Source organism: Anguilla anguilla, chromosome 11, assembly GCF_013347855.1.
Source record: "Anguilla anguilla isolate fAngAng1 chromosome 11, fAngAng1.pri, whole genome shotgun sequence".
In the NCBI taxonomy this organism is placed as follows: Eukaryota; Metazoa; Chordata; class Actinopteri; order Anguilliformes; family Anguillidae; genus Anguilla; species Anguilla anguilla.
The window spans coordinates 38,299,500-38,324,128 of NC_049211.1; the positions used below are offsets into that span (position 1 = coordinate 38,299,500).

The window sequence follows — 24,629 nt, forward strand, 5'->3', positions numbered from 1 at the left end:
TAATAATTTTAAAAAAACCTTTTAAAACCATCTCCTAAACGATTTCACATGCCAATATGAAACATTTGCCATTTTGTTCACTGGAAGGCCCTCTTCGAAATAAAGATAGTTAAAGAAAGAAAGTTAATCCAAAAAACATGGCCACAGTAAGCTAATAAATATCAAGGTGGGTGTGGCTTATCACAAAAATGATAATAATTCCCAAGCAGATTGACATAAATTGATGAAACTTAGTAGCTATATTGGCACTCCCATCAAGAGCATAAACCTAAAGTATTGGCCCAATTGAAGCTCATGGTTGTGCTATAGAGCACAGCATTTTCAAAAAAAATCAAAACCTATGTTATTTGTTACAATCATAAATCTTAAATTTGTCATATGGTTTGGGCGACTTTAATTCAGATAGTATCCAGTATACCCAATTGAGGGTGATATGATATGATCATATGTTGTACACCAGAAATTAATGAAGAAGAAACTATTACAGTAAATACAGGTCTGTATTGTTTATTTTATACTCACACTTTAAGTATCATGTTGTATACACATGTAAGTGTACTCCACTCACTCACACATGTCACATAAGAGCATAAAAATCAGAACTGGGCCACTTTTTGCAGGAGTCTGAGTAAAATGGAAGTCTCGTGTACTTTGTCTGCTATCTTGGAGATACTAATAACAGAGTTAGTGGATTTGTTTTCTGCTCTAAAATATACATTAACTATGATGATAAGTGCTTACAGGTATTATTATTCCAAACAGGCCACTTTATTTTATGAACAGTGCATGCCAGCACTTGGCTGGGGGCGACACAGTCTAAATTCAACGGATCATTTTCTGAGTGATTCTATCATCTGATTCTATCAACTCTGATGACATGTTTGAAAGAAAAAGTAAACAATAACTACACGCTGAGTGCTTTCTGAAGTAGCAAGCATGTCTTGTGTACAGACAAGTTAATGGAACAAATAAATTAACTTAATTTGTCAACATGGACAGGGTTATATTGAATTTTAAATGATTTATAGTGGGCTGTGAGCCAATATATCGTGCTGAAGGAGGCACCCCATGGTCTGTAATCACACCCTGTCCATGCCAGATCTAATTGTGCTCAACAGGCCCAGTCACAGAGACGTAATTGGCATCCTCCAATCAGCAGGGATCTGCTCGAAACTGGCTCCTGCAGTGGCCATCTACCATACAGTCTGCCAGCGGCAGCTACAGTGTTCTGCGGCACGATAAACTGCACAGCACAGGATCAGGATCGCAAAGTAAAACCTGCATGCATTTCAGTAGATCCATAAGAACACCGTACAGTCCTATTACCAGTGGCCAATGAGTTCAAATCACAGTGAACCTGAAATATAGCCTACAGAAAGGAAATGCAGTGTCAAATTAAAACTAACTTGAAATTTGTGCCACATATTTGCAAACATATCTAATTGCCTGAGGCATAAAAGTAACAACTGCAATCTTAGTTTATCTGCTGGACGAAGTTGTCCTTTTTGGTGCGATTAACATTTACAGTGTTTATTTATTTGACTGCATCAATGCCGTTTTGTTGTCTACATTGCACAGAAACCTTCACAGAACCGAGAGAAACCTGTGACCGTGCAATTTAGCTTTAAGCACTGTCCAATGGCCTGCATCTCAGATATAACTGGGGAGCCACCTGCGCATATAAGAAAAGGTGGGCTGACCTTGCTTAAGGAATCCTGCGGGCACATCTACACCATGCGGCAGACACATGGTTCATGAAGGTACGACTGTCGCCAATGCATGTCGACAACTCGCCAACACCGAAACATAAGAAATATTCTTTTGAAATATCATTTGCATCATAAAAGGGAGCGTGGGAAGACAGAAAGCCGTAACTTCATTTCTAAGATTAGCTGGCAACACGCCCGAGGGGGATTGGAAGGGTCTAGGCAGCTACGCACATCCGATTAGCGGCGCTAATAGCCCCTAACGAGATTTTCGTAAAACCCGGGAGTTTGCACGCGCTAATCCACAATCCTGCAAAATTGGATCCACACCTTCGGCATCACACAAGCAGGAAGGATCCCCGTCCAGCGTGTGGGACAGAGGCGAGCTCGGGAAGGCAGGTGACCCCTGTCTCCCTGAATTTGCGTTCGGTTTCCTGACATAGTTCCGCAGCCTTCTCAAGTTCACACGCACGGTAATCACCTTCTCTCCGCACGTCTGCTCCTCCGCTGGTCGAGACCTGTAGCCAGACACACGGGTGTAAACTGGTAGCCTACTGACGGTACATGTTCAGTTTGCACTCTCTATTTGTCAGTGCTCGTTTTATTTCTGGTATAATGAGGTTAATTCAGAGATTAAACTAGAATGAAAGGAACTACAACATAAAAAATGAAAGCAATTAATGATGTGAAAGAATAAACTGGAAGAAGGACAAACCTGGATTATGATAGCAAAAGTACAGCACTTATTTCAAATAATTAATTAAATTAAATCCCTTATTTATCTAATTTAGCTGATGTGCCAGTAATGTGTTTATGCTGCATAGCAAAAGGTTTGTAGCTGCATGATGCATTGTTTACATCGCTTGCGTTTATTATGTTTTAAAATGAGCCAGAGAAACCTTTTCAATTCAGCCAACCCCTAATATGAGTAGTCAGATCTTCTCAAAGCACATAAGGCAGTGAGACAGAATCAGTGCTTCTGCGTCTCTCACATTGTGTTTCAGTTAGGGATAGGGTTAGAACAGAAGAACAGCCTCATTCCATTTCATTGAATATAATTGAATTCAGGTCTGTCCTTGTGGTAACAGCCCTGCCAGGGAAAATTTGTCTTGTCTCTAAGTCTCAAAAACCCTATATTTCACTTAGAAACTAGAAGGTAGTTCTGTTCAATGCCAAAAGTGCTGCTAAAAGATGGCTCAACAACAAGAATGTAAAGAATGTAATAAAACAACTTATAATAGCAACTGTACTGTGACAACAAGAAATTCACAGAAAAGGTTATTCTTTCCAATTCTTTTCATGCATATTAAATACATTTAAAAATTTTAAATTTTAAAAATGCAATACATGTTTTCAGGCCAGTCAAGAATTGACTGCAACAAGTGTTTCAGCCCATAATATAAACATTTAAATCATTATCAAATCAAAGGTTACATGTATAAATAACAATTTCAGGACCTTGACCGTCTTCCACTTGCGGATACTGATGACTGAGCCCGACGCGGCATCGACCAAACAAGGGCAGTCGCCTCAGACAGGGGAACATATTCCACTCACTCAGCCAATGGCTGTGTTTGCCGTGGCAATGATCCCACCACAACAGGCGGATCCAGGACACCCCATAATTCAGCCAGAAAATAGGGTAAACAGGCCAGTCACCCTTCCTGTGCCGTTGAATTGATTTTATGTGCTGACATTTCAGCAGAAACGAGCCAAAGATCATCAATGAGACAGTCTCTGAACCAGTACAGTACAGCACAGAATGAGGTCACAGTTCAACAGTAAAGATAAATTAATTATTCATGACTCCTTAAAGATGTGTCTATCCCACACATTCCCTTAATAATAATAATAATAATAATAATAATAATAATAATAATAATAACAACAACAACAATAAGAGCAATAAGAACAACAATAACAACAACAACAACAATAATAAGAACAACATCAATAATAATACAAATTTAAACTTTATTTTCCCCTTTAATAGGTGGAAATCAAAGTGCTTCACAGTGGAGTAAAAACACCATACATAAAAAAACGAAGGTAAAATGTATGCCGGAAATATTGTGCTGTCCAACACCAATTCCAAACCAAGATGGCTTGCATGGCAAACATAAATGCCTTTATCCTACCACAGCAGCTGTGTTACTCAATCAAAGCTCATCGGAGCACAGAGAGTCACAGATTTGTGTCTGCTTGAGATTCAGGAATTTGACCACTGCTTCCAGAGATATGCTGATTTTGTACATGCTTTTGTGTGGCTGCTGTGGCCCGAAACCAAAATAATTTTATTTCCTCTGAATGCATTCCTTCTTTGAAATTATTTTTAATCAGTATTATGTAAATATATATTTTGGATAAAAAAGCAAAATGATTGCTGCCAATAAAAATATGTTCTTGCATAGCATTTGTCCTGCATCAGTGCTATTCCATGAAAATGACATTTTTTTCCATAAAAATGTCATTATATATTACAGAACATTATTTAACTGCGGGCGTGCTTTCATTACCATTCATAATGCTGACAACAACATACAATAAACAAATATGCCAAAACCCACTAAGAGTGTGTACTATTAAGTTTTAGTATGCTTCAGCCAGAACACTGTTTTACTAGTTTTCACACAATACAGTTTGACTCCTAGCTTTTCCTAGGGCTCAGTTCATTAAAACACATTTGCACCGTGACGCTTTTAGTCTGTAAGGTTACACCAGTGTGATAGGATAACACTTTAACCAATGACCAATGAGAACGGCTCGCTAATTCAGAGCAGCTGGCAAAATGGACCGGTTTGACTTGGACTCCTAATAGGATTGCTTGAGCAGCTTTGCAGACGCGCATCACTAGGCAACAGTAGGCCACGGGTGGGGGGGGGGGGGGGGGGGGGGGGGGGGGGGCAGATCATGAAGTGCAGGTCATGAGCACAAACCATTGGATTACTTGATTGGAATCAACAACTAAATTTGGGACTTCGGGATCCTTGAACTGATAAGTACTTATCACTTTGATGAGGTCATCATGAAACAGAACGCTCTGGCACTGCAGACAGGAAATGGGATCACATGCTTTAGCCTTTATGATGAACTTGTTCAATATGAAGTGCTTGGGTTTGCACGTTGCATGCTTGTGTGCATATGTTAAAACAGACTGCTTTGCACAGTGAAGTGCAGTCGAAAGAGGTATCACAGAGACAAAGTCATTCAATCGGCAATTATTTCAAGACAAATTTACTAAAAGGAGAGACTTATCTTTCAGATAAAAAAGATGAACAGGGTTTATGAAATTTAATTTAATTCAAATATGTATAAGTTGAAAAAGTTGAATTTTAATACTTTCTAAAGAAAACAAAATATTTTCAAATTGCACTTCAGATAGTTTACAAAAACTTTAAAATATGATTCACTATTTTGATATTTACTGTAAAATATATTTTGAAAAAAATATGAAAGAACTTTATACACATAGTTTTTGAACCAGATTCAAAATTAAAAATCAACTACCCCCAAGTAACACATCACACTGCTTAAACATGGTCATCATAAATAATCGAAAATCACTCATAAAGTGACACCTCATTCATTCAGTAATCCTCAGGTCGTTTACCTCTCCCACACTGACCTACTTCGGGTACCATATCTTATCTTCACCCGCTCCCAATCCGTCAGTCTGTAAGAAACACGACTGACATAACTGGACTAATACAAGGCTCTATGGTACGGTAAGGCAGGAACCACACCACAATGCAAGACGTCTTCTGAGCCCTAACAGAAATAATTAACTACATTTAAGCTGCAGATTAGTTTTTTCAGTCGCCCTTTCTGATAATATTTATAATTGTATCATGGGAAATGTGCAATGCGTGACTTTTTGCATCAGTGACAGGAAGAGGTTTGATTTCTCATAACTGTGTCTACTGCATCTTCTGTAGTGTCTCGTTTGGCTGACCTCGCGGGTCATAAACTCTGAGGTTAGCCATCTCACTGTGAATGGAAAAAAAAAACAGTGTTATCAGCTAGAATAACGGGGATAAAAATCAACCTGTCCACAAGGAAGCCCCAGCCGGGCGAATCTAACTTCCCACCTGGGTGCTGTGGACAGTGTTGAGAAAAATGAATGCACAGAATAAACTGACATAACACGATGACCTGCTATGGTGTGTCAGAAAAATACAGTAATGTGCTTACTTAGAACACATACTCTTTACATTGCACATCTCCCCAGAGCCCGTATGCTATGTGTGCCCACAATAAAATCACCTATTGACTAAAGCGGCTTGAAAAGAGGACCAAGGGAGGACTGCTCCCTTTCAACAGAGGGTGCTGACTGCAGGTGCTTAAGTACTGATCTACAGCCATTTGTGTTGTTCACATAGATACACAGAGCTAATGAGTGCTTAGAGATGGAAAGCAGCACTTGCGTGGCACAAACTGAAACTGAAAAATAAAATCGTGTGGCAAGGTAAAGTGTCTTTAATAATTTGCATATACTCTATAGCACATAATGTGCAACTTTCAGGGGTTTGGGGCTTTCAAGTTCTGTGATAAATATTTTCCTGTTTTAAATAATTTAGGACTGGTATCTTTGCCCACCTGTACAAGATTAACTTCTCGGAGTTCTTCTGTTTGACCTCATTCATGTAAACGTATGTCAGGAATGCTAATATTTTAGATGGTGGAACTAAACTCATTCACAAGTAAGCGAAAAAAAGAAGAATCCTGTGTTAGTACTCTTAATTAATACAATGTCCCCTTTTTTAAAAAAAAACTGATGCTCCAATAATTTGGGTTTTATTTTAGAACCTAAAGAACTCAAGATGTTTTACCATTTACAGTCTTAAAATATTGTGTTGGCTTGCATGTATCAACCACAGTGTGGGACGTTGTAGTTATCCATTACTCTAATCTTTCCGTTAGCACTGATCAGGCTTAAAGACGAGAGCAAACCCACGTGGTCACTGTCCTTCGTATAACCCCCTTAAACATTGACCACCAGGGAAAACTCTTAGAGAATGATATGATCGACAGCAGCGCGTAACCCGTAGCATTTTCCCTTTCTTCCTGCGCTGACGGTGGAGTCAGGCCTCGTGCAGGCATAAGCAGCATCGCTTTGGCACTCTTAATGAGTCGTAATCGGACTCTTCTGTGAGCTGTGCGGCAGAATGTGAACCACATCCCATGCTCCTGCAATAGCACAGTGCACCAACCAAACCGGTGACTTAGCCACCAGAAAACATGTTCATGGCAGCAGAATGCTATTGCTGTGGCATACTATTCTAGCAGCTGGTGATTCGTCTAAAATGCTTCATAGCACACTGTGGACATTTTTGAAATGATGGTTCCTGTTTGCATTTTGCATCCACGCAGTACCTCTGATTCTGATGAATTTGGTTATTGGGGAGCATAGTTCTTCAATCTAATTAGATATTTTGTTTGTTTTTATATACCCGGAATTGTTTATATTGCAGGCAGTTTATCAGTGACACAGGCTTGTAGAGGAATGTATTGGCTACCCAAGCAAAGAAGAAATGGAAGAAAATGAGTTTTGTCATTATTACAAGGCTAAATTTTATGGTGTACTTGGTATAAATCCTTGTTCTCATAGAAGTGACATGTTCTGTTGGATATTATTCCATTTTGATGTCAGACAAGTATTGCTTTTTATGAAGTATGAGTGGTTTGCAGAGCTAGTGACAACCAAAAAATGGTGAATTCAAAAAAGTGTTTAAGTTGGTAATTAAAAGATGCGTAACTTGTGATAAGCAACAAGCAGAAATTAAATGAACAGACTTTTGTTGAGATCTAGCTATCATTACACTGACTGACACATTAGTTTATGAGCCACCATTTTTGGCAGAAGATAGCCATACCATCATTATTAAATTTGTTGCAGTTTGAGGTCACTGCCTTTGTTTCTGCGCTACATGAGATCTCGTCAAAGAGATCATACAGGGGATAACTACAGTGATCATTTTAATGGTTCCCCAGTTTGAGTCCCTTAAGTATTATACTGTAAATGGCTTTATAATAGCTGATGGTGAAGTTAACAGAAATTATTCGTCAAGGAATGAGGACCAGTAACAACCTGACTGACTGAGTCAGACTAACCTGAAAATTACATTCTTTCAGTTAGGTGCACTGACGTTAGCCATCTTGTTGCCCTTGCGCTCAAGCTTTGTAGCAAACATAACTTAGCTAGCAGGCCCATTCTAGCCTATAATTTAGTGAAGCTGAAACATGTATTTTGAACTGCTGAACGCAACTATGGGTAAAAATAAAATTATTTACAAATTTATTTTATCAGTCAAAATATAAAATATACAGGCACATTCAAAGCAACATTTAAATACAGATTTATTTATTTTATGTCAAGCACATTCAAGCCATGTTTACACTCAAGAAGAATGTACAGGCCTATTAGGATAGCCTTTTAGCATACTTTTTGTATGTTAAACATGTTCAACACAATTTGTGTCAGTTACTACTTTTGCATTACAAATGTACAATTTATGTTATAAGGGGGAACTTACATAGTGTGTTGAAACACAAAATGTATTTTCCTTATCTAGCGTGTTAAAGCACATTTGTTTTGAAAGTGTGCAGGTCTGTTTTCAATAAAAGAGAAATTATTTTTAATTTAATGCAAGAATTTTATTACAAATTGTTATTCGGTCACCTCAGAAGTGTTTGTTCAACATTAAATAATTTACTTTTCCTAAAAGATTAATCATATTTGAAAAATTTGTACGCATACACGGTAGCGAGGGAACATCTGCACCTTCAAACACAGTAAGTGGTCGGACCTGCAGGATTTCAAATAGCCAACAGTTCATTTGTAGAATTTATTTACGTGCATTCTGTGTAATAACTCACGTTAAAATGGAAAAAGGCTAGAACATTTTCCAGGAATTTAATTAAAGAAATATTTGAAATAGTGATGCATTGATGGAATGAGCCCTCATTTAATTTCTGAGATTAAAGAATAAACCAACATTAAAACAATAATAATAGGCTATTAAAATAAATTAAAACCCCCAATAAATTAACATTATAAATTGGCCTAACAGTGTGTGTAAACTCTCAAAGACAATTATTTAAAATAATTTCTAAAACAATTCAGATCAGTCCACAAAGGCCGCTATTTGAATTTTTTTCGCTCGTGGCAGACACCGGAAGTTAAATAATGTGCTTCCTTTTTTAGGCATGTCCACCTAAAACATGGACAAATTAACTATCCGTAGAGTGTAACCGTGAAGTGAACTAGCCTTAATTTGTGACAGATAAATGTTGCTATCGAAGTAATCTCTTCGTAACCCTCAAAGTTCAGTGCAATGCATTCTGAAGCGCTTCAGGACCAAAAGGAAGACAAATGTGACCAAAAGGAAGACAAATGTGACCAAAAGGAAGACAAATGTGACGTAAGTTACTAGCTAGTTAGAATAGCAAACGGCAAGAATTTGCATGCTAAAGAGCAAACTAGGTAGCTTTTCCGAGTTCCACAGTTTTGTTGTCCATTAGGCATTTGGTTGAGTTTTACTGAAGCTCATTTGTCCGCTTTCTTTTAGGTAGAACACATTAACGTATCTTGAATTTATTTGCAAACGAATTCGTTTCGTTAGTTCACTTTATGTACGAACCAGAATACTTTCGGTTTCACAATCAAGCTTTTTAGTCGCGGTCATATTACTCGTAGTTCACCTGCAGTGGTGTTTAAGTTGCCTCCAAGCTGCTTTGGGACTTCCTTGAAGTTGGTTTTCTTGCTTTACATTTACATTGCAACTTTTAATTTTTAAGGGATTCACAACACTGGGTTTATGGAAAGGATTAATTTTAAAATAATCCTGGCTCAAAGGGAAAACGCAGAGGAAAATTATGTATTAAGACACCCATCCCTCAAATTCTGAGTATCAACAAAGAACCAGCGCACCTGACGACTCGGGACCAGGGTTAGGTACTCCCTGAACTAGTGCTTTAGCTGCAAACTCCAAGCTGACGATTCGGTTCACTTTTTAATTTTAGTGTTGGACTACAACAAAAGCTGCAACTTCAGTAGACCTCCATTTTGATTGGACACCCCTGCTGCAGCCTGGGTATATCTCGCCATGTCTTCCATCAATTTGTGTGTTCCCTTCATTCTTCGCAGAGTGTATATCCACGTGCTCTTTCTTTTCCTGTTCAGACTAATTAAGTGATCATTTTCTAATAGGCGTGTGTGTGCTCTTCCGTGCCCTCACCACTGCCCTGCACATATCTCTGTTCACATTGCTAAAAGCCTTTCCAGATGTCATTCTTATTTCTGTAGGTGGACAGACATACGGGATTCAGAACTGCAGGTGCGGTAACTGTTGTTTTGGTCCCCCCCCCGTCCAGCCTCTCCCGCCTGCCTCCAAGGGGTGGAGCCTGTGCCACGTGACAGGCGACCTGTTCTCCAGTCCCGCCGATGAAGCGCTGGCCCACTGCATCAGCGAAGACTGCCGCATGGGCGCGGGCATCGCCACCATCTTCAAGAAAAAATTTGCAGGCGTGGCTGAGCTGAAAGCTCAACGTGAGTCCCAGAGCGCTTCCTCAGTCTTTATTTTTTTAGCACAGCAGAGCTGTAGAGGTGTATGGAAGTGGTGGTTTCAGGAACTGGTTGTAATGTCAGTTTGGGAACATGCGGTGTATACACTATGAGGCCAAAAGCATGTGGACACCCAAGCATCACACCCATATGTAATTACTGAACATCTCATTCCAAAACCATGGGCATTCATATGGAGTTGGTCCCTCCTTTGCTGCTATAAGAGTCTCCACTCTTCTGGGAAGGCTTTCCTCTGGATTTTTTGAACATGGCTGCATGGATTCGCATCCATTCAGCCACAAGACCATTAGTGAGGTTGGGCACTGATGTTGGATGTAAGGCCAGGGTTGGCAGGTAGCGTTCTCCTGGCATTTGCCAAACCCAGATCCGTCCATCAGACTGCCAGATAGTGAAGCGTGATTCATCACTCCAGAGAACGCATTTTTGCTGCTCCAGAGTCTAATGGCGGTGTGCTTTACACCGCTCCAGCCGACGCATGGCATTGCGCGTGTTGATCTTAGGCTTGTGTGCGGCTGCTTGGTCATGGAAACCCATTTCCTTAAGCTCCCGACGAAGAGTTCTTGTGCTGACGTTGCTTCCAGAGACAGTCTGGAACTCGATAGTGCTTCAGAACTCAGCAGTCTCGTTCTGTGAGCTTGTGTGGCCTACCACTTCGCGGCTGAGCTGTTGTTCCTAGACATTTCCACTTCACAATAACAGCACTTACAGTTGACCGTAGCATCTCTAGCTGGGCTGAAATTTTTCAAACTGACTTGTTGGAAAGGTGGCATCCTATGACAGTGCCATGTTGAATGTCACTGAGCTCTTCAGTACGACCCATTCCACAGCCAGTGTTTGTCTCTGGAGATTGTACGGCTGTATGCTTGATGCTGTGCACCTGTTAGCAATGGGTGTGGCTGATGTAAAATAATAGTAATAAAAAATCTGTGTAAAACGTGTCCCTTGTCTTACGCAGAGAAGACCCCTGGAGACTGTGCGGTGCTGAGGCGTGGCGAGCGATGGGTGTATTACCTGGTAAGAGGGCACCTGGCACAGGTGGCGAGGCTCTGTCACCGTTGGGGGCGGGGGGGGGGGGGTTGGGTAGGGTAAGCCTTGGCATGAAGCCCTGCCCAACTGTATAGTATACACCAGGGCTGCCTAACCCTGAGATCTACTGCCTGTGGAGTTTTACTCCAACCCTAACAAACCTCTGTAGGGGACATGCCGCTACTTCTCATAGTGGGGCAGCAAACTGTAGAAGATATACATAAATATCCTCACAGGTGGCGCCAGCATGTAATAATCAGTCTCATGATAATTATACAAACTATAAATTAGCAATTCAAATTAATAATTCAATTCATTATTATTAAAATTACACATTATAGTCAATCTTAACCAAATCATAATATCATTCAGCTAATACTAAATTAATATAAATGATTTAGCTAAGGGGCGAAGGTATTCATTAAGTTCTTTGAATTAGCAGCGGCTGACTGAATTCAATACACGGTAATATAAATACAGACAACTGTGTAAATATAATAAGGTTTATTAAACACAAAGTACCGAAAAGGCAAAGCACAGTTCTCTACGATGATGTATAACAAACTATGAGTGCATGTGTGTATAGGTGTTGTGTGTGCGTATGTGTGCGTGTGAGTATGTGAGTGAGGAATGTTGGATGTTCTCCTACCTGGGGGGTTGTGTACCGCGGACACGTGTTCACGGAGGCCAAAGGAACAAGATGGAGTATGAATGGAGGGGTTTTTGAATATAGACAAAGATAGTGAGAAGCAATGGCATATGAAGCATACCAAACAGGTATAGGGTAACTGAATAGCTATCTATAGATGTTTAATAGAGATCAGCATGTCGTGTTTTGACTGGTTAGTAATTAAAATAGATCACATGCAAGATATGTTCTGTGCGTGACATATATTAAAACTAACGCAGCACAGTGGATGAGCCAACCGAACAAACAGAACGTTTACATTAATCATTAAACACAATAACCGTCACAGTTACATACATCCAATCATAAATGTGGCTAAATTCGGTCCGTCTCTAATTGTACTAAGCCCAGAGTTACAGCCTTACTTGAGTGTCCATTGCTTTGGGTTGGTTGTTAGAAAAAAATGTGCGAAGTCTGTGGAGGTTGTGGTGGAAAGGGGAAGCTGGTCGCCCTTTCTGTCCCAAAACACGCAACCGGATCCTCCGCTAGCCGCTTGCTTCTTGGGACTCGCTCTGCAGGATGCGTCGGTCGCGCGTGGCCCTCCTGGTTCTTCGAACCACCTCTAAAAATAGCGCTTCATAGCGCCTCGTTCCGCCAGCAGCCACCGAGGATATTCGGGCCTGGCTCCGTTGCAGGCCTTGCGAACTGTTCCTGGCGTGTGGACTCACGTGGGAGGTGGCGAGTCCAGGGAGAGGACAAAGGAACCGAGAGGAATGGAAAAGAGAGCAGTGGAAAAGAGAAAAAAAAAAAGAGAACGAAACACCGGCAATCTCCCATTTTTATTGAAGGCTGCGCGTTTCGAATTTACAGTGAGCCAATACTGTTACAGGAGAGGTGCTGAAGGGGGCGTGGTTACATGAGTCACTCTGAGGTAGATATATGAGCTTTGCAGTTCACACTCTTTTGTAGGCCATGGTACCTACACCTCATTCAACAGCTAGAGATCTCTGTGAGCTGTTAACTAGTAGAAACAGGTGTGCTAATTAGTAGAAACAGGATGGTAGATCTCCAGGAACAGGGTTGGGCAGCCCTGGTATTCACTAACCCCTAACCTAACTAATAACTGATCTTTCTCTCTTCTCTCCTTCTCTGGCTCTTTCCCTTCTCTCTCTCTCCCTCCCTCCCTCCCTCCCTCTCTTTCTCTCCCTCCCCCCCCCCCTCCCTCACTCTCTCCCCCCTTCTTTGTATTTATTGTCTCACTATAAGATCACTAAGAAAAAAGCCAGCCAGAAGCCCACCTACGATAGCCTGCGGCAAAGCCTGGAGGCCATGAAGCGGCACTGCCTGGAGAACAGCGTGACCCGTCTATCCATGCCGCGGTACACACCAAAACCCCAATACCAGGCTTTACAAAACCCCAATACTGAGCTTTACAAAACCCTGACAATGGGCTTTACAAAACCCCAATACTGAGCTTCACAAAACCCCAATGCCTAGCTTTACAAAACACAATACTGAGCTTTACAAAACCCAAATACTGAGCTTTACAAAACCCCAATACTGAGCTTCACAAAATCCCAATACCCAGCTTTATAAAACACAATACTGAGCTTTACAAAAGCCAAATACTGAGCTTCACAAAATCCCAATACCGGGCTTTATAAAACCCCAATACTGAGCTTTACAAATTCCTAATACTGGGCTTTACAAAACCCCACTACTGAGCTTTACAAAACCCCAATACTGAGATTCACAAATTCCCAATACTGGGCTTTACAAAACCCCAATGCTGAGCTTTACGAAACCCCAATGCTGAGCTTTACGAAACCCCAATGCTGAGATTTACAAAACCCCAATATTGAGCTTTACACCACAGGCTTTCTGATGGAAGTAACACACACACATTTGATTCTGGAGACAGTTATGTTGTATATTTTCTTCAAGATAATCTCTGTCAGGGAATCGTCTACATGTGCTAGTTTTCCTGGGTGATACACTTGCTTTTGCATCCATCAGTGTACTGTTTTGCTCATTCGCATAAAAATATTTACACGATAAGGAGATGCTGCTTTACAAGTTGTAGTAGCTAGGAGATCCCGTAGGCCGTTGCTACGTACCTTTGCACTTGTTCAAGCTGGTACGTGTTGCAAAAAATATATTGTGACTTTTTCTGTGGAGGAATAAGGATACTTGGGTAACCTCTCGTTGCCACAACATATGCATCACAGTAACAGTTAACAGAAATGAGTCAACCACTAATATTTTCCAATTAAAACTGAAATTGTATCTCCGCTTCCTCCTTAGAATCGGCTGTGGACTGGATCGTCTGAAGTGGGAGAACGTGTCTCTGATGATTGAGGACGTCTTTGGAGACACGGACATTTGCATTACGGTGTACACACTATGAGCCTGGAGCACTCGGACCGTCCCGGTGTACCAGACCTGGGTCAAATACGTATTTGTTTTGGATTCAAATACTTCTCTATGTTTACTGATGTTGTCATTAAATAATATTGGGGGGGAGGGGGGAACAAGCATTTTATTGGAACCAATTAAATACTCTTAAAAAGTGCAAACCCCGCCTTCTGGTCATATTGGCAGGCTAGATTACACCAGGCAAGATCAGTAGAGAACAGAAAAGTATTTGAATCCAAAACAAATGCGTATTTCAGCCAGGTCTGCAGTGTACACACTGTACACATACCGAGCCTGGAGAACCCGGACTGGTCCCAGTGTGATCAAGGCCTGACCTCTACTGGACACTTCTTGCCATTTGAATCTGATGCTGTCCAGCATTTTGACTGAGGTTTTTCTGAGCTGATGAGGCTTTTTCAGTCAGTTTAGTGCATTTGTTTTCCAATGTCCTGTTAAACGAGTCGATTACCTAATTTCTGTGAGTTTCTTTTATGTGGTCAGAACCACAACAGTTTGTAATTTTGCTATTTTTGATGCCACTCATGATTTTGAACTTTTATACGAAATGTTCGTAAGTTGTTTTCTTTTCATTCTTCCTTCCTTTCTCCTAATGAATGCCAATGTCTGTTTTCAATATTAATGAAAATATTTTATTTAATGTTAAAATAACTAGAACAAACTATTTGTTCAGCAAAATTGTTTTGATTGCTAATTGCTCATTTTTTGTCGAGACCGTTCGGGTAGTTGATTTTGGAAGTTGTGGCCTTTTGCACTTTTGTATAACAGTGACATTCTAAATGATCGGTGAAAACCTGTGATCACAAAGTCTATTAAATATATAGACAGTAAGGGTGTCTTAAAGTGGCAATCCTTAATTATTTTATATTAAAAAAAGCCTTTTCATGGTGGTATTTTATGAGCAGTATTGATTCAGTGTGTTTGTGTTCTGTAATTGCTTCTCTGTACACTATTTTCCCCTGATTGTTGGGTGTGAAAATTCCACCAAGTATTCAGCTATTATGGCACACACAGGAACTTGCGTTCAGAATGTGTAAGAGCAAGTGTCTAAAATCCAACAAGTGTCATTAAAATGACATTTGATATGTTGCGCAAAGGAGGTATGCATTACCTGCTCTTCTGTTTAAGGTGTGGATATTGAGAGGACTAAATAGTACCTGATGACAAACTGAGCTTTAAAATCTTGCACCAAGTGAAAATACAAGAAAACACCTGTGTTCTTATCTTTTACAACCAACTTATTTTAATGTTGATACGATTTTAAAGGAGCTCATAAAAATATCTGCTGCATTTCTTTTTGTAATATGTGATAACAAGACAAGAACAATCTATAAAGACCTGGAAGGGCAGGAGAGACTAAGTTACTTTGGCTTGCCTGTACCAAGAGCTAATGTGTAATAAGATCAAGTAGATTATTACGTTTATGTGTTTATAAAATAGCTAGCTACCAATTTAGCCACATAACTGTTAAGATAAGGTTAGCTTACCTGTTCTGATGGAGCCTCGTGTGAGTGCCTCACAAAGTTTGATGTCCTCAACAAGCTGAATACCTGCTTAGCACCGAACACCTGTTGGGCTGGATGGTGAAGTCCCTGTAACTACGCATGAGGATGTTTGGTGAAGATGTCGGCACCGCAGTCATAGTCTCTCCACCGTCACTGTCACAGCTCTGGGCAGGAAGTGCTCTTAATATGACCGGTAGCACGGCTCTACACTAGCCAGCTAACACATGCTGTTACTCTGAATTTCTCCATGGGTGAATTTCAAAATGGTCCCTTGTGCACCAAGCAGAAATGCGCTGCTCTTGGACAATTACTGCATGATGGTGGATAAAAATACTGCTTTCATAAATTCAGGAACATTCTGCTCACATATCCTATGGAATATGTCTGAAATATCTCAAATCATATTGTCTTATCAAATAAACAAGGCCAAGTTATTCGAGACCAACCAATATTCTCACAACATAAGTCACAAGTCTCTAAAGTGTGATGAGCCATAGACAATACAGTCCCCACCTCTGAAATTAATATCAGATAATCTGGACATAAATTCCTGATTGTAAAAAGCAACACAGACTGCTAACTTCATTAAGTAATATGGTTGGGGGAACAAGCAAATGTGTATCCATGTTGTATCCAAGCCCACAAAATCAAAACATCTCATCACATACTGTAATCTGTTAAACCAGGTCTTACACTGGTGAACTTGATGCAAGTTTAACTGGGTGTCTAAATGTACCCTCATTTGTATGGTGGGCCTTGATAAATAATAGAGCACATGTCCATCTGGGCTATCAACTTGAATCTTATATATATATTCCCTCTGTCATCTGTGGAACCCTAAGTTTAGCAATCAAGTGATAGTCATTACAGACAGTGTTGAGAAATGAAACATGAATGTACAACCAATGCTAAGATGGAGTTATATTGTATCCCAACATTTATTTTGTATTGCATGCTGACAGATTAATTTTGTACATGCTGCAATGTATGCTTAGACCACATAACAAAGATTACAATATACTGGGATAAATTTTTTTATTTTTTTTAAAAAACAAACAAAAAAAACGAAGATTACCCAAAATCCAAAATGATGCGCATTTTGAAGATGTGCACACTACTGGCAAATATCCGAGAACGAAAACAAGGTTTAGAGAACATTTGAGAGACACACCACCAGGCCAGGATAAGACCGCCAGATGAGTAGTGTGAGGCCAGGTAAAGCCCTTGGTATCATGCAACAGATTGCTTAAGAGTTCAGGATACTGTTGGAAGACGTTCACTGATGGGAGAAATTGCCCTCTCTCACCAAATAACATGGCAAGGAACCCACTGACCTCATTCAGTGGCCTGAAGGTCATTCAGCCAGATTTCACAAGACCTGCAAAAAAAGTTAGGCTGGTGATGACTGCATACGGAACAATGGTACACCAGGTCTAATAAACCGTTTACAAAATAAGTGACATGTTAAAATTGAACCCCGGTCCTATGCTCAATTAGGAGCTGAATCAAGCGAATCGGATATAACCGAGAGCTTAAGCAGGAGAGAAACGGCTCACAGTGTGTGGCCTTGGTCTCATCACTGCGGAACGCCTGTCTAATGCAACGTGGCTTTGAGTCAGGGGTGATCTTCAGCCATTTTAACAAACGTAGAGAACAAGGTGTTCTTCAGCTATTCTAATAGCGAGCTCTGTGATTTAAATTTTTTGTATGCATGTATTGAAGAATGTGTTCGCTGAAATAAAAAAAAAGATTATGCATTGTCCTCTGAGCATAAATAAAACTGGAACAAGGCAAAATTTGGTTTTTATATTTAGATCTTAATAGTTTGCGCTCGTATTAGGAATGTCTTAGTTCTAAACTAGGCGTAATATTTTAATGCTACTTGCTACCAAAAACTTGATCTGGTATAGACCTGTGGAACCAGTTCAAACTGTTTGTAGATGTACATTGTGCATCATGTGATGAAGATTTTGTTTTAGAATTTGAAAGGATACGTTTGAATTTAATATATTTAGTCTCCTCATGGAAGGCATAAACTACTGTTTTCCAATAGAATCTTTACTAAAACTATTATTATTATTATTATTATAGTAGTTCTGAACTGACTTTTTAAGCTACACATACCAAATTGCACAACCATAAACTTCCCGACCCCTGTTACATAATTTGTATGTAGTTAAACAAGATCCTTTATACTTTTTAAAGCTTTAAAAATACTCCATTGCCTCATATTAGTGCAAATGCATGCTCACTTCACTTCAAAATTCCATACTGGCCACTAAATAAACTCAATAATTACCATGGTAACTAAGAATGTTCTGAGTCTAATACTTGCTAGCAAGCTACCATGCAAATACAGTAAAATTGCCCAATTCTTGCCATCTTGATGACAAACTACATTTACTACCTCTACTCTGAGATATTGTAGTCCTAAGTATTAACATGCTATAAACTCCCGTCATTTAAAAAGAAGCTTGAGCATTAATTTGCTAACTACAGCTAAAATAGATAGAAAGCCATTTAGTCGTAACTTGATATAAAACCATAATAAGCAAGATAGTGGATAAACTTGTAGCAACTTGCTGAAAAACTAGGTTTCCTACTTACTACAAACTCTAAATCAGCTGGAAAAGGTAGAGAGCCTCTTGCCAGTGCAAGAGTAGCACAGCTTGTTATGTACTAAACATTGTTTTACCTAGCACAATCTAATACTGTTAATATTGAAATACAAACCTGCTGGCTAAATATGCGTCGCACCTGACTGCCAGCTAACTCTAAGCACATTGCCATATTAGCTGGTGAATATTGTGGTGGCTCAGCTAGTAGTTTAGCCGCCTTAGCTAGGCTCAATTACATGAGCACTACTATCTTTGTTTTGGTTATGGGCACGACCATTTTGTGGATAGCTAGTAGCAGCTGTCCACTGGTTCTATAGAACACTATGTTTTAGACTACAACCTGGTATTAATCTTGTAGATGTTTAATTTCACAAAATATTGATAATCAGCTGTGTATTGTTGAGTTTTACTAGTACAGCTGTATTGTGTAAATGTTAATTGTTCGAATCCTGTGAAGGTATGGGGTGTGCAAGGAAAAGAGAAAGGAAAAGGGGAATGGGAATGGATGGGATAAAGGAGAGAGGAGGGAGGGAGAGGTATTTCCTGCAGAGATGGCAAGCAAACTATTTCTTCTGGAACTTTAGTATTTAGTTCACCTTTGTTTTCCGTTTTTAGTTTCATGTTGGGTTTTTCCCCGACTGTGAATTACCTTCTACTGCTTCTTTCCTTGTATGAAAGGTGCTAAAAAAAAAAGTATTATGAAAGTATTATAAAACATGACTATAAACTATAATCCGATATTTACTCAGCTTGATTTTAAGAAATAAAATGTGCATGTGGTATACAATATCTGATTTATTGCACATTTAATCTTTGAAGAATATACTTCGTGACACAGCAGTTGTCACTTGTTAATTGTAATTTGCCATTTAAAAAGTGCATTCTCGGCTTTTGCTTTTGACTGATGTGAGACAAAATAATATAGTCTTGCTACTAAAATTAACTTGCACAAGCTAGACAGATACACTACTGTCCAATTCTGAGATTATAGCTTTAAAGAATTCACAAAATGTGAAAAAACAAGGTTCTTGGCACATAAAGTGACGGGCTTTAAAAGCACAGCCAAGATTAGAAAAAGTAAGGGAATTTCTGATGTTCTTTCTTTTTTTATTTATTTATTTATTTATTTTTTGCTGATATTCCGAGTTCCTTTTTAGTGTGATCAGTGTCGGATTCTATGTACAGCCGCTGGAGAAGCCCAGATCGCAAATGCCGAATTATTCCTGGAGCGTAAGTTGGCACTGTTGAGCGATAAACTCCCGCCACAATAGGAGGCTCCACTGCTGAGCTCGGAAAATCTCCTGGGCAAGGGCACCGGAAAATCCCCTGGGCGAGCGAGTCCGGACAGGTCACCAGTCAGGGGGAACAGATTTAGGAGGAGCGACGGGCCCAGCGAAAACACAGGGGGGAAAGGTGGCACCACGGAGATTCTTCTGGTGCGCTGGGATTCCCGAGCCCTGAGAAAGACAAAGCTGAAGATAAGACACAGTGTATGTGTTATAATGTGGGAATCATTCCTTACGATAAGACACAGTGTATGTGTTATAATGTGGGAATCATTCCTTACGATAAGACACAGTGATGCGTTATAATGAGAAAACCCCCCATGATAAGACACAGTGTATGTGTTATAATGAGAAAAACCCCCATGATAAGACACAGTGTATTTGTTATAGTGTGGGAATCATTCCCTATGATAAGACACAGTGTATCTGTTATAATGTGGGAACCATTCCCCATGATACGACACAGTGTATCTGTTATAATGTGGGAATCATTCTCCATGATAAGACACAGTGTATGTGTTATAATGTGGAAATCATTCCCCGTTTCAAAACAGTGCTGTCCTTCATGCGCTGACCAGTTCCTGGTCTTTGGAGGTGCATAGTTGCTTTGTATCACCATTACTGTGCATTGGTATGTCAAACATGCTGTTGCAGTACTCAGTTCCTGCAGAGGGGGGCGCCAGTGACAGAGACGCTCAGGAATACAAACTGACCACAGAGTTATGCTTTCTGAGTTGTGTCATGCAAAGTTTTAATTTTTATTTTAAAATATACTTTTAGAATAAGATACGATTTGGACTGTGCAGGAAAATGTTTTGCATTTATATGCATACGTGTGTGTGTTCCAAACAGGGGTACCAATAACCATTCTTTGACTATGACTATAGTACATAGACTTCAGTGTACTTTACACTACAGATATACACAAACAAAATTCCAAGTACACTAGCCCAGTTTAACTTTAGCGTTCTTTAATCGAAAGGTTTGTATGCCTAGTTAGATGCATGTATGCAGCTGTTGTGTACATAATGCTCATGTAAAATTTCAGAACTGTGTACCCAATGATGCCAGTGTACACTCCCCTTCAAAATTTTATGACCCATGCATGCTGATCATAAACCCATAAACTTCACTGTTAAAAATTAATTCATGAATTTGGACGAATGGGAGTATTGCTACGTGCAATTGTTTATTTTCATATAATTATTAGAGGTAGAAAATCCAGGTTCAGAAAGTAAAAGCCCTCCATAGTGTTTTGTTCCAATAATCTGTATTTGCTAATTTAACACAGTTCTTCAACCAGGAGGTAGAACTAATTAGTGAGATCATTTGGTTGAGTTTGAGGGTGGAAGAAACACATGGCAGGACTTTTACTTTCTGACCCCTGGAGATTCCACCTCTGATAATTATGTCTGTAGAATGTGACTTGTAAAAAAATGGGACAAACTATATAGCAGGGGTCCTCAATCTTATCCAGAAAGGGCCGGTATGGGTGCAGGCTTTTATCTCAACCAGGCAGTAGCACAACTGATTCTACTAATCGAGGTCCTTGGCAAAGACTCTAGTGGTTGATTAGTAGAAGCAGGTGTGTTACTGCTTGGTTGGAACAAAAGCCTGCACCCACACTGGCCCTTTCTGGATAAGATTGAGGACCCCTGCTATATGGTGATTTGACAGGGGTGCGTAAACAAATCTGAGCTGGCTCAGACATGAAAGCTACCCAATCAGCGGGCCACACTGTTTGTGTTCACACATCCTATTTCGTTCTCCAGAACCTCCGGCTCGGACTCACCCTCAGGGCAGAATGTCCGCCAGCCTGGTCTCGTAGTACTCGTAGTTGTCCTGGCAGTCCTCCCAGAGGTCGAGGGCCTTGCCCTCGTTTTCCACGTAGGCGTCCCAGATGTAGAGGAAGTCGGCGGGCTTCATCATACGCAGCTTGCAGCCGGCCCCGGCCAGGGCCCTGAGGGCCTGCTGGATCTCCGGCTCCTCCCACAGGAAGACGCGGGAGCAGTAGATGACCAGGCGCAGGGTTGGGCGCGCCCGCAGGATCTCGATCAGCTTGGCGGCGCACTCCGTGCAGGGGCTGGACGACACGTACCACGTGACCAGGTACTTGACCTTGGGGTCGTACTCGGGCAGCACCCGCTGGAAGAAGGCCTCCTCCGGGTGCGGGCCCAGGTGCTCCGCCTCCAGGCACCCCCGCAGCCCGCGGCTGTCGTTGCCCTCGGAGTCCACCATGTAGCACAGGAAGATCTTGCCCCGGCCGGACGAGTACTCCACGTTCCTGAACTGGAACTTGAAGGAGAAAGGGTCTATCCTCACCCTGGAGGGAAAAAAAAAAAAAAACAGGAGGTGAGAGAAAAGGTTAACTTGCTTTTCCTCCATTACTGGGCCTGTGGAAGACGTGACGAGCTTTAATAATTGTTTAAAAAGGGACAAAAATAGCTTTTAAATAGGAGAAACACGTAGAGTTTTGCATAAGGTGCAGAAATGAACCATCAACATTACACTGCCAGCCTCTCCCACTGGCAGCAATTCTTCATGCACAGATGTTCTTGCAGAGGAAAATTTTGTACTGCTATTGCACCCTCTCACCTCCCCCCCCTTGTGGTCCCAGCTCACCCCCCCAGCTCACCCCGCCTCCCCCCAGCGCTCCCAGTTCCTACACCCTGCTCCCCAGTCACCCCCTGTCCCCTGTGCATCAACAAATTGAGATTATTATTAGTGCAAATCTTTCTATTTAGGAGCACATATGCTCCTTGGAAAAAATGTTAGCATTAGACCCCTTGGCCTACAAAACAATTAGCCAATCAGTATTGTCACCCCGGCAGTACAGAGCTGCCCGCAAATCTCCGCTAAAGACAGTTATGATTAGGCGTACTCATTTATCATACATTGCACCTCTAATTTTAGCTTTCTGAATGAATCTGGGCAGACAGCTGAGACGAGGCTCTATGGTGATAATCCGATTCTCTGGGGAAGAGTATCGGCTGTTTTTAGCTGAAGTGGCTTGTTGACTTTCTCTTAGACGGGCTAACTAGCAAGGCGCCAACCAGTTGAATGAGTCATTCTTCCCAGCCCACACTCAAATGCCAAACCTATATTAATAGAGTTAATTCCTTCGGTCCTTATTGTTGGCTGCACTTCAGCATTCACAGGGAATGGTGTTTATTACATGAAGGCATTATTCACTGTCTCAATCAATCAATAAATCAATCAGATTTATTTATAAACCAACTAATCAGCGACACTCAAAAGCTGTCAAATAAAAATGAGTTTTAAGACAGCACAGGCGCAGTCATCCCTCAGCTTGTATTTTCACCATGGAACTGCCAACTCATTGGAGTTACAGTTAGTGAACAGAGTGTAACAGGTGACAGTGCTAGTACATGTTTAAGTAAGTGTGTAATGCTGGCATTCACTCAGGTGAGAGTGTAACAGGTCTGACAGTGTTAGTCCTCACTCAGGTAAGTGTGTAACAGGTCTGACAGTGATACTGTACTCACCCAGGTAAGTGTGTTACAGGTCTGACAGTGCTAGTCCTCACTCAGGTAAGTGTGAAACAGGTCTGACAGTGTTAGTACTCACTCAGGTAAGTGTGTAACAGATCTGGCAGTGATACTGTACTCACCCAGGTAAGTGTGTTACAGGTCTGACAGTGATACTGTACTCACCCAGGTAAGTGTGTTACAGGTCTGACAGTGATACTGTACTCACCCAGGTAAGTGTGTTACAGGTCTGACAGTGATAGTACTCACTCAGGTAAGTGTGAAACAGGTCTGACAGTGATACTGTACTCACTCAGGTAAGTGTGTAACAGGTCTGACAGTGATACTGTACTCACTCAGGTAAGTGTGTAACAGGTCTGACAGTGATACTGTATTCACTCAGGTAAGTGTGTAACAGGTCTGACAGTGTTAGTACTCACTCAGGTAAGTGTGTAACAGGTCTGACAGTGATACTGTATTCACTCAGGTAAGTGTGTAACAGGTCTGACAGTGTTAGTACTCACTCAGGTAAGTGTGTAACAGGTCTGACAGTGATGCTGTACTCACCCAGCGATGACTTCAAGTGGAGGCAGGTCAAAGGGCTCCAGCAGAAACTCCCCATTCTCCACTGCTCCTTCATCTGCTGGTCCATTCACTGCTCCATCTGCTGCTCCATTTACTGCCCCCTCAGCTCCTGCCTGGTCTGGCTTTTTGTCCTTTTCACTTTTCATCTCCACCTTTTTCTCCGCCGTTTGTACCGGAACTGGACCAGCAGTCTGCCCTCCAGTGTTGTCTGCCATAGCTGGTCTGGTGGATGTAGGCACGCACGTGTGTTTGTGTGTGTGTGTGTGTGTTCTGTGTGCGCATGGGGTGCTGGCTCGAGCCTATGAGGAGAGAAGTGGCTGCAGACAGGAAGAACGGGACAGAAAGCAGACGCAGGACAGGCAGCAGCTGCTGAAGTCTCTCCCAGGCTGACTATAAAAAGGCCCGGACTAATCACCGGTGGGTGGGGGAGGGGCTTGAGCTCAATGATATGTGATTGGTCCTGCATTTCTGCAAAGGGAGATGACATAGCAAGGAATGGCAGATTGTTTAATTTCAGTTATTTATTTTTTGCCAGTTTGCTATTGGTTTAACTCATGTGTACTATAGTATGTGAAATTCACTGATGTTGGAACCTCCCCCTTTCAATTACCTTCTCAAGCCACCATTGGTTGACTCAAATGTTCAAATCCATGAGTATTCAATGAAACAGTTTACATGAGGCGCTTTGCACAAAGTTACAGCAGGTTCCATCCCAGCATGCAGTGTTGATCCACTTCTGCAGAAAGCTCTCCCACACGCAGCTCTGGCTC

The 24,629-nt window shown here is 41.1% G+C and overlaps 2 protein-coding genes across 6 annotated transcripts; one reads left to right on the forward strand and one right to left on the reverse strand.

Annotated features, from left to right (window-relative positions):
* Positions 1 to 1,741: 1,741 nt before the first annotated feature.
* Positions 1,742 to 15,281, forward strand: oard1 (O-acyl-ADP-ribose deacylase 1). 4 transcript variants are annotated; one of them, XM_035381455.1, is made up of 5 exons: positions 1,742 to 1,760; positions 10,080 to 10,254; positions 11,246 to 11,304; positions 13,211 to 13,323; positions 14,249 to 15,281. In XM_035381455.1, the coding sequence occupies exons 1-5, from the start codon at positions 1,755 to 1,757 to the stop codon at positions 14,349 to 14,351; spliced, it is 456 nt and encodes a 151-aa protein (XP_035237346.1). In that variant the 5' UTR covers positions 1,742 to 1,754; the 3' UTR covers positions 14,352 to 15,281. The 4 variants fall into 4 exon arrangements, with proteins under 4 accessions (XP_035237346.1, XP_035237344.1, XP_035237345.1 ...); XM_035381453.1 differs by lacking the exon at positions 1,742 to 1,760 and adding an exon at positions 8,889 to 9,127; XM_035381454.1 differs by lacking the exon at positions 1,742 to 1,760 and adding an exon at positions 8,889 to 9,106.
* A 1,647-nt stretch (positions 15,282 to 16,928) lies between these two features.
* On the reverse strand, positions 16,929 to 24,228 carry LOC118207531 (C->U-editing enzyme APOBEC-2-like). Of its 2 annotated transcripts, none has more exons than XM_035381201.1 (3): positions 23,842 to 24,228; positions 21,579 to 22,109; positions 16,929 to 19,957 (listed from the first exon to the last, which is right to left on the reverse strand). In XM_035381201.1, exons 1-2 carry the CDS (start codon positions 24,072 to 24,074, stop codon positions 21,581 to 21,583), a joined length of 762 nt encoding a protein of 253 aa, XP_035237092.1. In that variant the 5' UTR covers positions 24,075 to 24,228; the 3' UTR covers positions 16,929 to 19,957; positions 21,579 to 21,580. The 2 variants fall into 2 exon arrangements, with proteins under 2 accessions (XP_035237092.1, XP_035237093.1); XM_035381202.1 differs by having other exon boundaries at positions 16,929 to 19,972.
* Positions 24,229 to 24,629: the final 401 nt, after the last annotated feature.